The following is a 13,134-nucleotide window of genomic DNA, read 5'->3' on the forward strand; positions in this document are numbered from 1 at the left end:
TTTTATACTTCTAATTACTAAAAAAAAATTGAGGAAGCTGTATGTTAATTGAAAGGAAATGCATTTTAAAACCAATTAAATTAGTAATAGCTAATTGGAAAATTAAGGTTAAAAAAAAACATTACAACTCAAGCAATGAAGAGCTATCTATGCTGGCCACAGCTGTGTGGGAGGGACAGATCAGATGGACACTCAATGACAGTCTGATCCAATTCAATTTCTACACATGAAGGAAGAGAGGCCAAGGAAGGATGAATAACATACTCAAGGACCTAGAATGAGCTATGGCTGAGCCAGCCATTACAGCTCAGTCCTATTTCTGATGTGAGGCTCTTTCCAATGGGCCACATGGCCTTGAACTCTTCCGTGACTTAATGTTTACAAGATGAACTAGAAGGACTTCCATTTACATCTATCAAACAACTTCTTCACATCGAGGGATATTTTCCTGATGTATATTTTAGAAAACAAAAACAATTTAGCCTAAACCTTTGGTTCACTAGGCCTCTAAAAGTGGTAAATATTATTAAAGCTATAATTCTGGGGCTTCCCTGGTGGCGCAGTGGTTGAGAGTCTGCCTGCCAATGCAGGGGACACGGGTTCGAGCCCTGGTCTGGGAAGATCCCACATGCCGCGGAGCAGCTGGGCCCGTGAGCCACAACTACTGAGCCTGCGCGTCTGGAGCCTGTGCTCCGCAACAAGAGAGGCCGCGATAGTGAGAGGCCCGCGCACCGCGATGAGGAGTGGCCCCCACTTGCCGCAACTGGGGAAAGCCCTCGCACAGAAACAAAGACCCAACACAGCCATAAATAAATAAATAAAAAAAAAAAAAAAAAAAAAGCTATAATTCTGGCGGCTAAAAACCCATCATCATTCAGTGAACATAATTACTGTAACCTGTACTAGCAAAGGAAGCTGTCCACCAGACTTGCGTTTGCAGAGCACACAGGCATGACTGGTTTGGAAGAATGAGCTTTTCCCAGCCAGAGAGTTCTTGTGTGTCTTATGAAATTTATAAATGAAAAACTGGGATTAAAAAAAGAACTTTGTAAAAAGTATCAAAGCACAAAGAAGATAAATGTAATTTTTAAGGGCTTCTGGAAGGCACAAAATGGCATTTATGATGACTGATTAAAACATGTACAAAAACAACAAAACTATTTTTCAAAACTCGATACATCACTTTACGTTTCTTTCATTAACAAATATATAATATAAAGCAAAATATTACTTGTAAATAGGCAGGGAAAATTTCTTCAAGCTTATTTTTCCTTTTCCGGTATCTCTTCTTTATTTTTTCAGTGTTTTCAGTGACAGAAACAGATTCATCAACTAGAGTATCTGGTAACTGCTCACTCCAGCCTGAAACAACAGTCACATTTATAAATATGTGGTATTTAAGATTTTCAGATAAGCCCACCAAAAGTAATTTTATAACTTACCAACATACACACAGTTCCACATAAACAAGCTTTTTCCTTTTTCTTTCAGTTTTATTGAGATATAACTGACATACAACTAAGTTTAAGGTACACAGCATAATGACTTGACAAATGAGCTTTTTCATGAAAAGACCTCAAAGTAAGTTTATTAATTTTTAAGTATCATAAAAAATTCATTTCATGCCTACTTATTATCAGCATGCTTCCCATTGTTTCTTAATGAGTATTTTTCTTATTCACAAAGCAGAAACTTGATTTTTTTAATGTTGACATTTTGTTAAAGATTAAAAAAAGGACAATACATACTCAGTGCTAATGAGTATGGATAAATGGCTACTCGAACACTACTAAAGGGAATTTAGCAGGTACAACCTTTTGCTAAAGTCTATTGGGACTATCTAACAAAAGTCTTTTAAAAAATGTGTGTCCTTCAATCCAGCAATTCCAAGCTCAGGGCTTTACTGCAAATTAGTTATCTGGAGTACATACATATTGTGATAATATATGACTGTCTATGAATATGATCATAAATATGCTATGAATGCTCAAATTTAAAATCAAAAATCCAAACTGTTGGACTATGAAATTAGCAAAGAAACAAGTACACCACTTAAAGCAGGTAAGCAAGCAATCAAATGATACTCTCACATACTTCAGGCAAAAGGCACACGCCTTCTGAAAATCAATGTGGGCACTTTTGGTGCCAGACTACATAGGTGGACTGAAAACCACTAAACATAGTGGATAAACATTTTTTAAAAAATATAGCAGTAATTGAAACAGAAAACAAAGAATTCTCCAAGACCAAAAATTAAGGTAAAATAGGAACCACAGAAATAAGCAAAGAACTAAATAAAGCTCTCTGAAATTTTGCTAAAATCTAGTGACCTTGAACTCCAGTTTTCAGAGCCTTATGAGGAATGGGGAATAGAAGACAAAGCCTACAGCCTCTTCCCAAGGTGCAGAGATTAACCAGAAGCTGCCTGGTGTAAAGGTGGGACCCTGAAGGACTCCACACCAGGGCTGGTTTAACAAGAAACACACCCTCCCGTTCCCCTGGTCCTCCACACATCACTCACCACCACCTCCCTAACCTGACAGCAAAGAAAACTGCTTGTCATCTTGTCACTGAATAAGGTGCTGGGTAGAAAGGCCAAAAAATGAAAATCTTCCCTGAGAGTTCATAAACTCAGTACAGCCCTGATATGTAAGAAATCTGAATTTATATAACATAGGTGGACCAAAAAACTTCAAGCTAAGAATTTAGCTTAAAGGAGTCCTAGGGGAGTAGCACCTCATGTTCCTGGCAACAAATATTCTCTGAAGTAACCAACCTTCACTTCAGTCCTCAAAAAGTTCAGAGAATGTTCTAAAGAATATGAGCTCCCAGTTTAAAAGAAGTTTTGTTGCTGTTTAATGTATATGTATCTATCTCACACCATAAACACAACGAAATGAGGCACTAGGAGACAGGGCCAGGAGATACAGAGTAGAATCAGATATGCAAAGGTTTTAGAAATATTATATTCTAAATCAACTGAAACTGAGAAGAATAAGCTGTAAAAAGAAGCTACAAAGTGTTAAAATATCAAAAAAGTAGTTTAGAAAAGGATAAATGCATAATAAATTAAAAACTCAGTGGATGACACTGGATGACACAAATGAAAAATACTGAACTAAATGATAAAACTAAAATTATATAGAAGACAAAATAGAGACAAAGATGGAAAACAAAAAAGTAGTTTCATTGAACATATCACATTTCTTAACTGGGGCTTATTACAGCCATGTTAAGTCATATTAGAAACTTCTTTAAAACCATTATGGTGCTTCCTTTTAAAAATGTGCAGCAATTTTTCTGAAATTCATTCACAGGCCAAAACCCTATCACATAGTAATAAAAGAACTCTATTCAAAGAATATGATAAAAACATCTTTTTTCTTCAGAGTCTATATAAAATATTTAAAATACAGAAAGTGAACAGATCGTGACCATACTGACTGCAAAGTCTTCATTAGGACCAATTCTTAAGCTATGACTTAAGCAATGATTTAGCTTTCTTTGAAACTCTAAGTAACAATGACAGACTAATAATTGGAAGATATATTTCTAAAACACTATACAAGTTATAAATTATTGGGATACGCTGTCACTTTCAACTACATAGTCTAAAAAGTTTCCAATTTTATGCCAAGCAGCTAATGCAGGCAAAGAAAGGCCTTTTGTGAGATGGCCAGAAAGTACCAGACATAACTATGTGATTCAGTCCCTCAACTGTTTATATTTAACATAAGAGAGGGTAAGGGGGGGGTGGGGGAAACCTTGTTAAAGTAATCTCAAAGCAATATAATTGATTGGATTTAAATAATTTTCTTATCAAACCTAATTTCTATATTGCAGATATGAACTTTACAGGCACTCAAATCCTTTCATCACTAAGAAGCAATAAGGTTGTCATTGTAACATTATTTAGGGTAGTTCTTTTCAATGGGGATATCAAGATAAGAGGGTTAAATCAAACAAAATCAGTACCATACCATCATCTCTGCTAGGTAACTGCTCAGAAATGGAGCCTGAGGAATCTTTTCTGATCACAGATCTTTTGGTTTTTCCTTGCCCAGTTCGACTTCTTTGTCGTACCATAAATCCACCAATACCTATCCAAAACAGAAATTAGGTAATCTTGTAAATAACTACTAATTTCTCCCTGTAATTCCACAGTAAGTAGGGTGCAATTGCTTAAACAGTGAGGCATTTCCCAAATTCAATGTGGGTTAACTTAAATCAATAGTCTCATTTTAATGCAAAATACAAGAGTTTGGAAATAAGCAAATAAAAGAGATCAAAGTTACTGTTACCTCATCACTAACCAAATAGGAATACAAATTCATTAAAGTACAGAAGACTGCATGTATTTCTTCTCCTAAACAATGTCAGGGTAAACATTATAGTAAATTATGCTTGTTCCCTTAATGTTAGTAACTCATAGATCATCATTCAAATTATTTGTATGTTAGCTGAGGGAGAACAGATACAAGATACAAACTAAACTAGATGATCCAAACAAAAATCAACATGACTTCTGGGCTAATGTGTCTAGTTATTCCTAAAGTTCTTAGACATGAGCTCTGTAGTAAGAGCACGGAATCTAGAGTCAAACTGTGTAATTCTGGTTACTACTAGACTTTGGGCAGGTTATTTAACTTTTCATTGGTTCAGTTACCTCACTGGTGAAAAAGGGATAATGTATAGTATCTCCTATACACATGTGATACGCACTAAATAAATAGATGTAAGTGCTGAGAATAGTGCCTGACACATAGTAACACTAACAGCTTCTGTCATATGATAGTTGTCTAACAATATACTTTGTGACCTAATGGGCCCCTCAAATGGGTCCCTTACATGGATGACTTCCATGTAAGGCAGAAAAAGAAAAAACAAAAAAACCCCAACATTTAACTATAAGTTCCTGGAAGGAATTTGGCAGTGTCTAAAAAAGTAAGCGCACTTATAAGCCTCATAATCATGAAGAAATGAAATCATTTTCATACAGTGATTTGGACGAAGCTAATCTAGGCCCCTGTTATAAATGTGGCTCATCTGTAAGGAAGGTTACCTTTCAAGGTCTAGCAGAAAACAAACACAAAGTTCTTCCTTACGCATCAAAAGGTATTTAGATCACTCTTATCAATAAAATATAAACAATCAGAAGAATAAAGATTGAACTGATTCAATATACTACCTCATTCACTGGTAAACAGACATTAATAACTGCCTAAAAAAGCCTACAAGTTCTGGGGACTTCCCGAGCAGTCCAGTGGTTAAGACCCTGCGCTCCCAATGCAGCAGGGCCCAGGTTCGATCCCTGGTCGGAGAACTGAGATCTGCAGGCCGCACGGCGCAGCCTAAAAAACTCTCTAAGTTCTCTAAGTTTCAGCTTAGAGAGTTCTTAAGAAGTTATATTTCATCCTGATTATTTCATTATATTGGAAGCCCTCAATATTATATTTTTCTTGAAATATAAATAAGTTCTGATTATACTAAGATGTCTAGCTCAGGCACTATACCTGGTCTGTATGGTTTCCTTTTTCTCTTTTTGACACCCTCTGTTCCTTCTACTCCCTTAGTTTCATCATCCACAGCTTCCCGTTCTGGACTAGATTCTGATTTTGCATCACAATCCATAAGTTCTCCTTCTGGAAAAAAGTAAATGTACAGATAAAATTGAAAAAGCTATCAAATACACAATTCCTATGTAACAGGAAATACAAAGCAAAGTGGCTGCCGAGCCAATCTAATCATGCATCCCGGTTGACAGGGAAAGTATAGAGACAGAAAAGGCCCCCTAAGGGCTGCAGAACTCATGCTAATTAGTGCAATGTTCTCAGGAAATGAAACATAAGAATCAGGGAAGGGGAAACACATAGAGAATGCTCCCAAAGACAATTACAAATCAATCTGCACTTAACCTATCATTCCCTTGCTTTTAATTATGTCTTCAGGTCCAGGACCCCAAGGCTGTCTCTCTAGCCTAGAACTCTCTTGAGCTCCAACTCATCTGTAATTAGATATTACCTAGTTACTGAAAACTTTATATACAAAATTGAACTACTAATTTAAGATGAACCTTCTCCCTTTCCCAGGATTTACCTATCATCATTAAAAGACATGGAAACGTACCATGCAGGAGTCAGGTTCCTAGGAGACAGCCTTGACAATTCCTAATTTCTTTTCTCCTTCAATCAGGACTCCTCAATATCTCCCAAGGGCATTTTATTTCTCTCAACTACCACCTCAGTCCAATCGTGACTTACTGCATTCCCTCCCCTCCTGTTCTTCCTTGCCTCCATGCTTAACTTCCTCTCCAATCAGTTCTTTAAATTGCAGCCTAAATGATGTTTCTATAAATATCAATTTATCAATTGAAAAGTATCAATTTTCTGCTCAAAAATCCTTTAATGTCTTCCCAGTGGCCTCAAAATGAAATTCAAATTGTAAGGCCCATTGTAACAGTGTCCTGTGAACTCCCCAGCTCTCACTCCCACCATACAAGCTACGTTCAGCTCCCTGAGCACATCAAGCTCCCTCTCCACTGCCTCCCCACCTCTGCCACCTTCCACCTACCCATCTTTCAGGATTTTTTTTTTTTTTTTGGCTGCGTTGGGTCTTTGTTGCTGCGCGCAGGCTTTCTCTAGCTGCGGCGAGTAGGGGCTACTCTTCATTGCGGTGCGCGGGCTTCTCATTGTGGTGGCTTCTCTTGTTGTGGAGCACGGGCTCTAGGCACGTGGGCTTCAGTAGTTGTGGTGCAAGGGCTCAGTAGTTGTGGCTCGTGGGCTCTAGAGCGCAGGCTCAGTAGTTGTGGCTCACAGGCTTAGTTGCTCGGTGGCATGTGGGATCTTCCCGGACCAGGGCTCGAACCCGTGTCCCCTGCATTGGCAGGTGGATTCTTAACCACTGCGCCACCAGGGAAGCCCTCAGGATTTATTATAACCATCACTTTCTTAGGGAATTCCCACAGTTATACATGCTCCTGTACGTTAACATTATGCTTCATTTTAATTGGTTCTTTTAATGTCTGTTTCCTTGCTAGACTATATTCTCCTTATCTAAGACTCTTATTAACAGCTGCATCCTTAGCATGGTACGTAATAGGTGTTCAACAAATTTTTCACCAAATGAAGTAAACAATGAAACTAAGTAATGCATACGAAATCTCAGTTCTTAGAGAAGAATGCTGTTTTAAAACCATGGTAATCAAAACTTTTCAAGCTGTATATGCTTTACGCTGTGCTTTAGGGGAAAAAAAGTATCAAATACATTTAACAATAAATTGTTAACACTTTTCTTCAATCTTTTAAGTATTATGCATATTTCTATAATACCACGAGCAGTGTATTTGTTTTCAATAATATTAGGTCAATGTTTAAGGTCAATTCTATAACAATCTGATAACTGCTTTCTACAGCTAAGATTAAACCATGAAAATTTTATCTATTTATTTATTTACTGAAACTTAGCAAACACCAAAGGTAACAAACTAGCAATTATTTACCTTAAAATAAACCCACTGAAATATATGAAAGGGAATTTACATTTAAGATGGTAGACTAAATTCATGTATCTAATTTCACTCTCCCAAAACCCTATATACAGTAAAGCAATCTATTTTTAAAAGATAAATCCACAAAGACAGAAAAAACAGGAAAAAAGAAAAGCCACAATTTTGGAAGGAGAAAGCAGAGAGATGAATAATAACTGACTCAGGAAATGCAAATTCTCAGTTGAAAGTGGAAGGAACCAAGAAAAAAATCCAATTTTATCACAAACCTCAAAAGGTTGAAGAACTGGCAGAGCCAGGTACCTTTGGAAATGGGTGGGAGGCAGCTAAAGCAAAGAGAGTTTTATATTCATATTAACTACGGAAGCCATAATCCCTATGACCTTGCCAACTTCACACACTGGGAGGCTGCCATTCACACTCACAGGATTTGGGACTCAGACACTCAAACTCAACACTGGGGTCATGGACTGAAAACAGGATTAAGTGACTACAGGCATGTTAAATGCTGGCGCTCTCTCCCCTGGGGCCTTTCCCCACTAAACTCCCAGAAAGCCAGCAGCTAAACCTCTACTGTCCAAGCAGGAGACAGGAAGATTCTTCTGGGAAACCTGACCAGTCCAAGAAAATTGTCTAAAGGTACTGACACTAGGGGATTTTCCAAATAGTGAGCACAGTTCACAAAAGCTTAGTCAACAAATACCACCCACAAACCCGAAGATTTTCATCATTTTTAATCACTCATTCCTTATTTTTTAAAAAAATTATTAATTTATTTTTCCAGTCACCACTTTTAGTCCTCACTTTTAATCACACACGGACAACCAAGGATTATCTATCACATGAAAGATAGAGACCTCAGACCACAAAATGCAACTGGGAATTGAAAGACTATGCAGGAAAAAAAAAACATTAGAAACAATTTTTTAATCCTCCAACAGGTAAGATAAAACATTCATGAGGCAAGAACAGGATGCTATGAAAAGGAACATGCAAAGGAAGGAAAGAAAGCTCTTGGAAATTAATCCATGATATTTGAAAACAAAACAAAAATGAAAATCAGTAGAGGGATAGAAAAATAAAATTAAAAATTTACTTTAGAGTAAAATGCAAAGACCTGAGCTGGAAAGGAGGAGAGAAAAGACAGGGAGAATGGGCTGAGTGGGTTTCACATCTGAATAGCAGGGTCAAGAAAAAGAAGAGGGGGCACCGAGGGGAAGAACCAACGGTTTCAAGAACATTTCCTAACACTGAGGGGTATGAGATGGCAGACGAAAGGGACCACTCAGTGCCCAACAAAAGAAAGGAAAAACATCCATAACAGACTGAAATAGACATATCTTCATCAAATTTCAGAACACTGCAGACAAAGAATTTCCTAAAATCCCAAGAGCGTCCAGAGAGAATGGCATCATATAAAAGGTATCAAGTTCCCTATATACCAGGAACTAAAAGACACTGGATCAATGACTTCAAAATGCTGAAGGAAAATTGAATTCCAACCTGGAAAAGATCAGTCAGGTGGGAGGGTACATTTTCAGAAGTACATAACCTCTCAAATTTACCTTCCATGCATTCTCTCTCAAGACACAACAGAAGGTATGTCCACCAAAAATGAGGGAGAGAAACAAGGAGGAATACATGAAATCTCAGGAAACACACAATAAAAGACTGAAAACACAAACAAACAAAACCCCTAAAGGTCTTATCAGTTTGGGGAACTGAGTTACTTACATCCATACAAAGGAATATGAAAAATGAGGCCATGAAAAATGAAGAATAACATAAAAGCAAGAACAGTTAAGACAAAAGGAACACAAAATATATATCCATGTGCTTGTACATGAACCAAACACCTCTGGAAGGACACAAAGAACGGCTGCCTCTGGAGGAGTGAGCTGGCAGGACAGGAAAAAGAGAAACACCCTTATTCTTGTGCAGTTTTAAAACATGTGAATATATTACTTGCCCAAAAACAAAATTTAAAGCGTTGAGGAAATGACCGTTAACAAATCGCAGGAGGTGATAACTGACCCACCCTGCTGCTTCCTCTCAATCTGCCCCACACCCTGCCTGTCACAGCCTGGGCGCAGTCCCACTCCCCACCTCCCGATGTCCCCACCGTGCTGTGAGGGTCCACGGGGGGCGGGGGGGGGCAGCAACTGAGAGAGAAGCACTGTGCTCCCACTCGTTTTCTTTTTTTTTAAAAATAAATCTATTTATTTATTTTTGTGGGCATTGGGTCTTCGTTGCTGCGCACAGGCTTTCTCTAGTTGCAGCGAGTGGGGGCTACTCTTCGTTGCAGTGCATGGGGTTCTCATTGTGGTGGCTTCTCTTGTTGCGGAGCATGGGCTCTAGGTGCACGGGCTTCAGTAGTTGTGACACGCAGGCTCAGCAGTTGTGGCTCATGGGCTCTAGAGCGCAGGCTCAGTAGTTGTGTTGCACGGGCCTAGTTGCTCCGCGGCATGTGCGATCTTCCCGGAGCAGGGATAGAACCCGTGTCCCCTGAACTGGCAGGTGGATTCTGAACCACTGCGCCACCAGGGAAGTCCCTGTGTTCCCCCCTTTCCCCCCCCCCCCCTGCGCTCCCACTCTTGAGACACAGAGAGCAGTTTTATTTTCTTTAGATTTGGGTTTTTTTGCACTAACAGGCTATCCAGACCCCATGAGCCTGCTTTTATTGCACAAGTTTGTTTCTGATACGCTAAGGTGATTGTTTATGACTTATTTTCCTTAAGAAACGTTTATCAGAAGAGTTTAAAAATGAACAAAAACAACCCCCAAAAAGGTGAGTATTGCTGCAATATTTCAGGAGCATCACAAGTTCATTTGGACTTTGTCGAGTCCTGTGGAATCTAAAATTACGTACGTATTATGTGTATAATACGATGGACAGTATTACTTCTATGGGGATATCCCTGCTGGCAGCCTCAATTTGGAAACTGTACAGCTGTAGAAATATCCACCATTTCTCACACTGTTGTTTCACAGAACGGTAGTCATAGGGAAAACCTTCTCAGGTCTTCCTATTGATGTTTTGTTTTTAAACAAACATCAACAAACATTTATTCCCTCTATAATTTCATACTTTGGGAATTAGTGTGTACTACCAAGAAACCTTTCAAATTTTGTGAAATGCAGCATTTCTCAGATTTAAGGGACTATGGAACCATTTTTCAGGCATTTTCTGATATCCTCAGAAACTGCAATTCTTCACTGTACTTTGGCTGATGGTAATCAGGTCAATTCCTCCCAGATACACAGACTACTTCTTCACAAGCCTCAAATCACTTAAAACTTCAAAATGAACTTCTGTTCAATGGTACTTGAAAACGAGTTATACATAAGCATCAGAAAGCTTTTCTCCAACCACATAGACCCAAAAACACACTACTGCGAAAGAAATGTGAGGATTAGTTGATAAACTAACAGGAGCACACACAGACCCATTCTAAGCCACCATCATCTCTCACCTGGACCACTGCAAGAGCCTCCTGCCTGAGCTACCTGCTACAACTCTTGGGCTTAAAAGTCTGTTTACATCACAGCAGAGTGTACCTTTTAAAATATAAGTTAGATTTTGCCACTGTTCTCATCAGATACCTCCAACAACCTCCCATTCCATTTACAGTAAATGCCTTAAGCATCACCTTTATGGTCCTACAGGACCTACTGAGTCACCCCACCTCTCCTCACATCTCTGATCTCATCACAGGCCTTTATCCCTTTGCTCACTGTGCTGGACACACTGTTCTCCACGATGTTCAGCAAACGTATAGGCACATTCCACCCAGGGTCTTTCCCGTTGTCTCTTCCCTCAGATAATCAAGTGGCTCACTCAACTCTTTAGAGTCGGTGCTTACATATGGCTTCCAGTTCATCTGGGCCCTCAGCCACTGTCTGTGCTCCCAAGTCCTCTCAACAGCACTTGCCAAACACATCTTTATTAACTTATTATGTTACGTATTTTTAATGATCTTTTCTGCTAACATTAAAATGTAAGTTCCATGAGCAGAGAATTTTATCTGCTTTGCTCACTGACATGACTTCCAACATCTGGCACACAGCAGGCATTCAATAAATACTGGTGAATGATAAGATGTGATGGAACAAAAGCAATTATTACTTTATTTTTGAATCAACTGAAAAGAAATAACCATCCTAAAAACAAACAAGCCTATGGTGATCTTCTTCAGAGATAAGCAAAAATAAAACTCATGTTGAATTTAATGCCACTAAAATTATTTTTTCATCTCAAGAAAATTCAGCTAGAAAAACCTGATCAAGAAAATGTTTATAAACAGATGGTTTATGATGAGCATCTGTGAATATAAGCTTATATTTGAGCATTAATGATGGTTTTTCATTTCTAGATTGCACGGAGTTCTACTTTAACTTAACCATGGAATCCAAGTTCACAGCATCTGAAGAGGTTTATGCAGCTATCTGGCAAACCCTGAAAAGATCTGAAAAGATCTGTGACCTTCAAAAATATGGTGCTCCTGGAAATTTCTGTAATATAGGTCTGTTCTAAAAGGATACATGAAACGAAGAGAACCTGAAAAGGCAAGGTCTAAGAAGACCACTCATGTAGGACAGTGTCACACCAAGGGTTACCTTCTAAGTCAGCAGGATCTACCCTTAGATAAATCAAATAATTTTAAAAGCTCTTTTATATTCTTTATTTTTGCAAACATATTCCATGGAAAATATGTAAGTATTACCTCGACTATCATCCATTTCACCATCCCTTGAATGCTCTGATTGGATGTCTGGAGGGGTCTGAAGGACGGCCACGCTATTCTGATTTATGATCTTCAACTTCAACTTTGGTTTTGACCGTTTTCTTCTTGGAACAGTAACTGTGAGGCTCTGTAACTGAGTCATCCCTGATTCAGTCAAACATACACCATCCTGGGTGTAGGTCTTGGGTGGATCTAAAATTACAATATCCCAAGGATACAAATTAAAACTCTCATTTTAATTTTGATTGATAAGTTGATTATTGTTCCACAAGGACCATGTCAAGGGAATGTGACTTCTATAAACCATTTACCTATGAAATGCACAAATAATGAACAGTACTCAGTTAAAAGTAAGCATAGCTGGTCAAACCTCCTTGAATTATAGAGAGAAAGGTTGTAAGTTTTTTTTAAAATGGTCTTCCTGGCATTTCTATTTTCATGTATCAATACAGGGATTTAAAAAGAAAGCACGGAAGCTAAAAGCAATGCTTCAGTCACTCGACTATGAGCCTTATTCTAGAGTATCCTTTCAGACTAAAAGGTGAGGATCAATTTACAAAGGAGAAACAAAAATACTCCATAAGCCCATTTGGAAATCAAAGGATCGGTATAATCACTTACAAGGAGAGGTAAGTAAATAAGCAGAAATTCTGCAAAAATTTAAGTGTACAAAATTGCTGTTCATTAGAACAATTTCTGTATGATCCAAATGTTTTTGTATCAGATGATATCAAATAGATGTAGGCAAAAGAATGAGAGTTTAATAAGAATATCATGTTAGTCACTATTCTAGGCTGATCTATTACAGATAAAAATAGTAAGAGAATGAATTCTGAAGGATTCTCTGTTTGCTAACTAGGCCTTATTGTCTAGTCTAACTGATAA

The 13,134-nt window shown here is 38.2% G+C and overlaps 1 protein-coding gene across 29 annotated transcripts in view; it reads right to left on the minus strand.

Annotated features, from left to right (window-relative positions):
- The window catches only part of KMT2C (lysine methyltransferase 2C), a 277,595-nt gene that overhangs the window by 63,894 nt on the left and 200,567 nt on the right, over positions 1 to 13,134 (minus strand). For 28 of the 29 annotated variants that reach the window (XR_014246661.1, XM_082398916.1, XM_082398915.1 and 25 more), the window contains 4 exons: positions 12,229 to 12,441; positions 5,514 to 5,642; positions 3,981 to 4,100; positions 1,232 to 1,362 (listed from right to left, as the gene is read on the minus strand). Coding sequence is in view for 28 of the 29 variants with exons in the window: in XM_082398916.1 (XP_082255042.1) it covers positions 1,232 to 1,362; positions 3,981 to 4,100; positions 5,514 to 5,642; positions 12,229 to 12,441 (593 nt within the window). In the remaining variant the exon portion in view is untranslated. The remainder of the gene's footprint in view (positions 1 to 1,231; positions 1,363 to 3,980; positions 4,101 to 5,513; positions 5,643 to 12,228; positions 12,442 to 13,134) is intronic. The other variant, XM_082398911.1, reaches the window with a different exon arrangement.

This window comes from Balaenoptera borealis, assembly GCF_965194805.1.
Source record: "Balaenoptera borealis genome assembly, chromosome: 7".
NCBI lineage: Eukaryota > Metazoa > Chordata > Mammalia > Artiodactyla > Balaenopteridae > Balaenoptera > Balaenoptera borealis.